Source organism: Lipotes vexillifer, unplaced genomic scaffold (assembly GCF_000442215.2).
Source record: "Lipotes vexillifer unplaced genomic scaffold, Lipotes_vexillifer_v1.1 scaffold525, whole genome shotgun sequence".
NCBI lineage: Eukaryota > Metazoa > Chordata > Mammalia > Artiodactyla > Lipotidae > Lipotes > Lipotes vexillifer.
Window position 1 is genome coordinate 171,122 of NW_006786891.1, and position 7,516 is coordinate 178,637.

At 41.2% G+C, this 7,516-nt stretch overlaps 1 protein-coding gene across 1 annotated transcript in view; it reads left to right on the forward strand.

Annotated features, from left to right (window-relative positions):
- The first annotated feature begins 518 nt into the window (after positions 1-518).
- The window catches only part of ORC1 (origin recognition complex subunit 1), a 29,284-nt gene continuing 22,286 nt past the window's right edge, over positions 519-7,516 (forward strand). Inside the window, exons 1-5 of the mRNA XM_007459610.1 lie at positions 519-610; positions 1,260-1,387; positions 2,940-3,118; positions 4,303-4,621; positions 6,945-6,949. Coding sequence (XP_007459672.1) covers positions 519-610; positions 1,260-1,387; positions 2,940-3,118; positions 4,303-4,621; positions 6,945-6,949 — 723 coding nt within the window. The remainder of the gene's footprint in view (positions 611-1,259; positions 1,388-2,939; positions 3,119-4,302; positions 4,622-6,944; positions 6,950-7,516) is intronic.

Below are 7,516 nucleotides of genomic sequence, written 5' to 3' on the forward strand. Positions count from 1 at the left end.
ACCCCTTTAAGAAATCCTTCCTCCCTGAACAGTCACAAGACCTGGTCCTCTACCTTGCAGTAGTCTCTCTGGCTTTCTCTTGGCTCTTTGCACTGTTAGTTGTCCTTTCGTGTGTTTATATTTTATCCCTACCTAGATTATAAATGTTATAAAGATACTTACAACTACTGTATCACTGTCTTTTAGTTTCACATTATTAGGTGTTTCACATCTATCATTGTGTCTTGTACCTAGTAAGTACTTCTAAACATCTATAGTTTTTTACATATTGACCTTTCTGTTTCCCTGCATAGGAAGAGATAAGGCATAGTACCGGATGATACTGAATAGCCTATGTTTGATCTTCATAGAGCTTGACTTTTTCCTCAAAAAAGTTTTCTTTTTCCTAAGTCTAAAATGTGTGGGAGTGTAGCAGGGGCAGAAAAGAAGGCTGAACCCATTGAAGGCAGGGACTGTTCCCTAGAATCCATCAGAGCATGTCATGTTAACTCAGAGTTAGTGACTTTTACACAGGAGCCATGGCCTACCGTCCTACAAGGCTGAGGACCAGACAAACTTATTCATGGGTTGGCAAGCCATTGGATCGAAAACTGCACTACCAAACCTACAAGTGAGTGATAGAGTCCTTTGGTGGACTGGAACTAATAGCTTCTTCAAGCTGAGCTGTTAATAACTTGTATCCAGGGTGTTCTAGGTACTATAGGTTGAGGATTGAGAGACAGTGAATATGAATTGATTGTAAGGGGGTGTGGGTTTGTTTGATGGAAGAAGATGTTAGCGTAAATGTAGCAGCTAGTGATACAGGAAGATATTATGTCAGGTTAATAAAATTTGATATGTATGATAATGTCATATCTATTTAAGATAGGTTCTGTATAACTCTGCATGATAACAGGGTAGGATGGATGTTGTTACTACATCCTCTTAGCCCAAGACATCTCTGAACAATCTGATGTTGTCACTGGGCAGCTTTCATGTCTTAGGAAGCCTTTGTTGTTCTTTGTCAATAACTGTGAGAAGTTAGGGTTCATCCTAAGGCCTCTGGATTAATCATCCATGCTAAAACAATTCATTCAATTCATGTTATCTACTCTTGCGTCTGACTTTACTGGTAAATTGGTTTCTAGTAGGATTGGTCAGAGGAGAGAAACTATTCAGTGGGTTTTCTAGTTATAGAGCACATTCCTCTGTGCCCAGGGGTCTGAAGAGCTTGGCCCACCCTAAGAGATTTCCTAACATGTTTCTCTGTTATTTCCTAGAGAAATGAGTATGAAAATAGAAGGTCGTTTGCCTGAGATTGACCTCCAAGTTGGACAGTTTGTGTTGATTGAAGGGGATGATGATGAAAATCCATATGTTGCTAAATTGGTTGAGTTGTTTGAAGATGGTGAGTTTGGGGCTGGAATGAAAAGTATTCCTTGTCACTAATGATTGGGAAGTGCTCCATGGTGGGAACAGGGGTGGTTACTGATTCTTCTGTTCATACCAGTATATAGGGTGTGCCTATGGGCTCACTTAAGCACCAGCTGTACCCTCTTTCACCTAGTGAACGTCTTTACTCACTAGAGCAATATTGGGTAAGAATGGGAATGGAGGGCTCAAGAATTTAGCTTTTGCATTATTTTTAGGAAGGGGTAAGAATGGCCATGAAGGCAGGATTGTTGGAGTGGAGAGAAAGGATGAATTTAGGAAGAAGGAGGAAGGGAAATAATAGGTGATTTGCACTCTAGTAGAGACGTGTCCTTCAATTTTGGCATGAGGAAGTTAGTAATTTTGCAAATGCCAAGTTACTTTTACTAGGGAGGCGGTAAGTTGGATTGGGTAGGTGTATCACTTGATTGACGTTCAGTCAGAAAAACAGAAACACTTTAGGTGTTTTATTTACCCAGAGGGACTTGTGTATAAGTGTTGAAAAGGCTGGAGAAGCAAACAGTGGTGTTTCCCAGAGATCAGTGAGTGCAGCAAGCTACTACTGCCCTTAAGGCTAGAGGAGCAAAAGGGAAGGTAGTGTGAACTGGTGCCTGCAAGGCCACACTCACAGCCGCAGCTGATTTTCTCAGCTGTTAACCCTCTGCAGACCAGAGAAGAGCACAGAAAAGTGGGAATGGAGCGGAACTCCGAAAGGAAGATGAAAAAGGATAGCAATTTAAACTATACAAAACTGCTTCTTTCAAAAGCTAGGAGAGGAGTATGTGGAAGTTAGTCCTAGTCCTGTGGCAGTTTGTATGCCTAAAAGGAACTGATAGAGTGGATAAAGGTACTTTACATTATAGAGATAGGGAGGATATTCAACAAGTATGGAGGAAAGCTTCATCAAACTAATATCCACTAGGGGGAGCACATCAGCAGGATGGGCTTCTGTATTTGAGGTTTGGGCCTTTGTGTATAGATTTTAGAACCATGTATTGTGCTACATTGGATGGCTTCAGTCTTTCTCTGAAGAGAGCTAAGGAAGAGAAGAGGCAGTGATGATGGTGGCACTAATGAGTATATGTCCTTTCACTTGGAGCTAACACTGGTATGGAGTGATGTTAATGGTGTATTATGATGATAAAGCTGAAGGTTGCAAGCATATGTTTGCCAGAAGTCATCTCAGTGGCTGATGCTCTGAGTCTTGCTAGGAGTTTTGTTTTGATTTGCAAAATTTGTTCAGTAACTGTGATTAGAATTGCTCCTCTCAAACGCCTTTTACAATTTATGTGATGACCGATAGCACCATTTGGACGTGGAGCAAAGTGAGAAGAACGTGGGTGCTCGGTGGAGTCAGATTGCAGCTGGTTGGTCCTGTGACCTTTGACAAATTATTTAAGGGCCCTGAAATGTGATCACTTCACCGGTAAAAGGGAGACAGCCATAGTACCTACCTTGTAGGATTACTGTGAGGATTAAGATAATGTTTATTATCTTTAACCTTACCTTTTCCATCTATCCCTCCCTAGATTCTGAACCTTATTCCAAGAAACGTGCTCGAGTACAATGGTTTATCCGATTCTGTGAAGTCCCTGTCTGTAAACAGCATTTGCTGGGCCGGAAGCCTGATGCACAAGAGATATTCTGGTATGATTACCCTGCCTGTAACAGCAACATTAATGCCGAGACCATCATTGGCCACGTGCAGGTAGGTGATGCCTTGATCCTCAGTTCTATCTTGAAGCTTATTTCTGGCTGATTCCTAAACTGCATGATCTCCAGGATATTACTGGCTCTCATTTACCTCACGGAAACGCATTTTTCCTGTTTGTCACCGTCTCCGCTTGCCTGCCTACTTCCTTTCAACAACAAATATTTATTGAGAGCACTTATCATGTGTTAGGAGCCTCCTGGAGGAAGTGACATTAGGTTGTGACCTGAGGGATGAGCAGGAATTAGCAGATGTATCTCAGTGGGAAATTATATTTAGCTGTGATTGTGGCAGGCATAAAGCACTTTGAGGCTGAATATGCTTGCTTAAATGAGGACTTCACCTTGAGTGAATCAGTACAAAGAGTGTAATTGCTCCAGGCAAATGTGTGTTATGAGATTTTATGATAAATCAGGTTTAAAGAGTTGTAGGCTGAATTGAGACACTGGTTTGGAGACTAGGATATGGGTTATTTCTCAAGGTACTTCAGGCCCCCAAAATGGGATTAGATCCGGATGTGAAGTGTGGTCACATGGTGACTAGGTGGTTGCTAGGGCAGGGAGACCATGGCTTGGCATGACTATAGTCAGATTTTTCCACTCTATGGGCCCAGCATATCATGTGCCACAGAATAATTTATCTCTGAGTTAAATGAGTGAAGAGGTGAAAGGCAGATGTAGAAGTTGAAGCAGCAAGATGGGTGGGTTTGGAAAGGTAGGGGGCATGTTTAGGCAGGAGCACGATGGTGGGAATGAGCAGGACTGTGACAAGCCAAGCTCGACTAGTGGTGGGAAGCCCTTTTGAAGAGCACTGAGCACTCAGGAGGTAAAGTGGGGTCAGATTTTAGAAGGTAGTGAAAATCAGTTTAAGTAATCTGATCTTGCAGAGTGGGTAGCCATTGTAGACTATTGAGCAGGGGGGCATGCTTAGAGAAGTTTTTATGGGAAAACTTGGCATGGGTGAATAGAATGGACTAGAAAAGAAAACAACTTGAGGTATGCATATCAGCAAGGAGGACTCTGGAAATATGCTATGCCATGTCCGTGCCTCTTTTGTTTAGAAAAGTAATTGTTCCAGGTAAGAATGCAGACTTAAATGCTCTTTAATCATAGCTCTCATAGAGCATTCATTGACTCTTTGGGTCCTCATTTCTTTATATCATCGATACTTCCTAAATTCAGGTAGTAGCTTTAGCCCCAGATGAAGTGATACCTATGGATCTGAAAAATGAGAAGACATTCTTTGTTAAACTATCTTGGAATGAGAAAAAATTCAAACCACTACCTCCAGAACTATTTGCACAGTTGGATAAGCTACAAGAAGGCAACCCTAGATGCCAGAAGTCCATGGAAGCCAAAACTAAAAGTACAGAAAGCCCTTCTTGGACCACAGCAGAACATGTGGTCAAAAGGATTGAATCAAGGCACTCCACCTCCAAATCTCGCCAAACTCCTTCCCATCCTGTCACCCCAAGGGCAAGGAAGAGGCTGGAGCTCAGCAGTAAGTGTAAAATGGGTCACAGTGGGCAATACTGAGGCTAAAGGAAAATGATAAAATATTAATTCATGCTACAGTATTGAGTTAGTGCAGCAGTGAGCCAAGTACTAATTGGACGTCTCTTGAAATATATATCACATAAGATTTACCATTTTAATCTTTTTTTTTTTTTTTTTTTTTGTGGTACACGGGCCTCTCACTGTTGTGGCCTCTCCTGTTGCAGACCACAGGCTCCGGACGCGCAGGCTCAGCAGCCATGGCTCATGGGCCTAGGCGCTCCGTGGCATGTGGGATCTACCAGACTGGGGCACGAACCCGTGTCCCCTGCATTGGCAGGCGGACTCTCAACAACTGCGCCGCCAGGGAAGCCCCATTTTAATCATTTTTAAATGTACAGTTTAGTGGCATTAAGTACATTCACATTGTTGTATAACCATCCCCATCATCTTCCGAAACAATCTCTCCAACCATTAAGCAATAACTTCCCATTCCCTCATGCCCCATCCTCTGGTAACCACCATTCTACTTTTTGTCTCTGAATTTGACTTCTCCAGATACCTCATATAAGTGGAATCATACAGTATTTATTCTTTTCTGACTGGTTTAATAAAGTTAGTATAATGTCCTCAAGGTTCATCATGTTGTAGCATGTGTCAAAATTTCCTTTTTTAAAAAATTGAGATAGGGCTTCCCTGGTGGCGCAGTGGTTGAGACTCTGCCTGCTGATGCAGGGGATGCGGGTTCGTGCCCCGGTCTGGGAAGATCCCACATGCCACGGAGCGGCTGGGCCTGTGAGCCATGGCCGCTGAGCCTGCACGTCCAGAGCCTGTGCTCCGCAACGGGAGAGGCCACAACAGTGAGAGGCCCGCGTACCGCAAAAAAAAAATTGAGATATAATTGACATCTAGCATTATAACATATTAGTTTCATGTATACAACATAGTGATTTGATATTTGTATATATTGTGAGATGATTACCACAGTAAGTTTAACTAACATCCATCACCATATGTGCAGCCACTATGGAAAACAGTATGGAGGTTATTTAAAAAACTAAAAATACAATTGCCATATGATCCAGCAATCCCACTCCTGGGTATATATCTGGAGAAAACTCTAATTTGAAAAGATACATGCACTCCAGTGTTCATAGCAGCACTATTTACAATAGCCAAGACATGGAAACAACCTAAATGTCCATTGACAGATGAATGGAGAAAGATGTGATATATTTGTATATATATGTATACAAGGGAATACTACTGAGCCATAAAAAAGAATGAAATAATGCCATTTGCAGCAACATGGATAGACCTAGAAATCATCATACTAAGTGAAGTAAGTCAGAGAAAGACAACTACCATATAACATCACTTATATGTGGAATCTAAAATATGACACAAATGAAATTATTTACAAAACAGAAACAGATCCACAGACATAGAAAACAAACTTATGGTTACCAATGGGGAAAGGGGGTGGGGGAAGGCTAATTAGGAGTTTGAGATTAGCAGATACAAACTACTATATATAAAATAGATAAACAACGAGGTTCTATTGGGCAGCACAGGGAACTATATTCAACATCCTGTGATAAACCACAATGGAAAAGAATATATATAGAGAGAACTGAATCACTTTGCTATACACCAGAAACTAACACAACAATGTAAATCAACTATACTTCAATTTTAAAAAAAAGAAACATCTGTCATGATACATAGTTACAGTTTTTTGTCTTGTGATGCGAACTTTTAAGATTTACTCTCTTAGCAACTTTCAAACATGCAACACAGTATTAATTGTAGTCACCATGCTGTACATTATATCCCCATGACTTATTTATTTTATAACTGGAAGTTTGTACCTTTTGGCTACCTTAACCCATTTTGCCCAGTTCCTCAACCACTGCCTCTGATGACCACCAATCTGTTCTCTGTATCTATGAGCTTGGTTTTCATTTTTGTTTTTGTTTTTTAATTTAGATTCCATATATAAGTGAAATCCTATGGTATTTGTCTTTCTCTGTGTGATTTATTTCACTTAGCATAATGCCCTCAAGGTCTATCTGTGTCACAAATAACAGGATTTCATTCCTTTTTATGGCTGAGTAATATTCCATTGTATATACATACCACATTTTCTTTTATTTTTTTAAAGTTTATGTAAGATTGGCTTCATTTTTTTAAAAATATTTATTTATTTATTTGGCTCTGTGGGTCTTAGCTGCAACACATGGGATCTTATTTGCAGCATGTGGGATCTTTAGTTGCAGCATGAAGGATCTTTATTTATGGCATGCTAACTCTTAGTTGTGACATGAGAGATCTAGTTCCCTGACCAGGGATTGAACCCGGGCCCCCTGCATTGAGACCGCGGAATCTTAGCCACTGGACCACCAGGGAAGTCCCACATACCATATTTTCTTTATCCATTCATCCATTGATGCACACTTAGGTTGTTTCCATATCTTGGCTATTGGAAATAATGCTACAGTGAACATGGGGGTGCATTTGTCTTTTCAAGTTAGTGTTTTTGTTTACTTCAGATAAGTATGCAAAAGTGGAATTGCTGGATCATATGGTAGTTTTTGTTTGTTTTAAATAAATTTATTTATTTTTGGCTGCATTGGTTCTTCATTGCTGCACGTGGGTTTTCTCTAGTTGCAGTGAGTGGGGGTTACTCTTCGTTGCGGTGCACGGGCTTCTCATTGCGGTGACTTCTCTTGTTGTGGAACACAGGCTCTAGGTGTGTGGGCTTCAGTAGTTGCAGCACGGGCCCTAGAGCACACTGGCTTCATTAGTTGTGGTGCATGGGCTTAGTTGTTCTGCAGCATGTGGGATCTTCCTGGACCAGGGCTCAAACCTGTGTCCCCTGCATTGGCAGGCGGATTCTTTT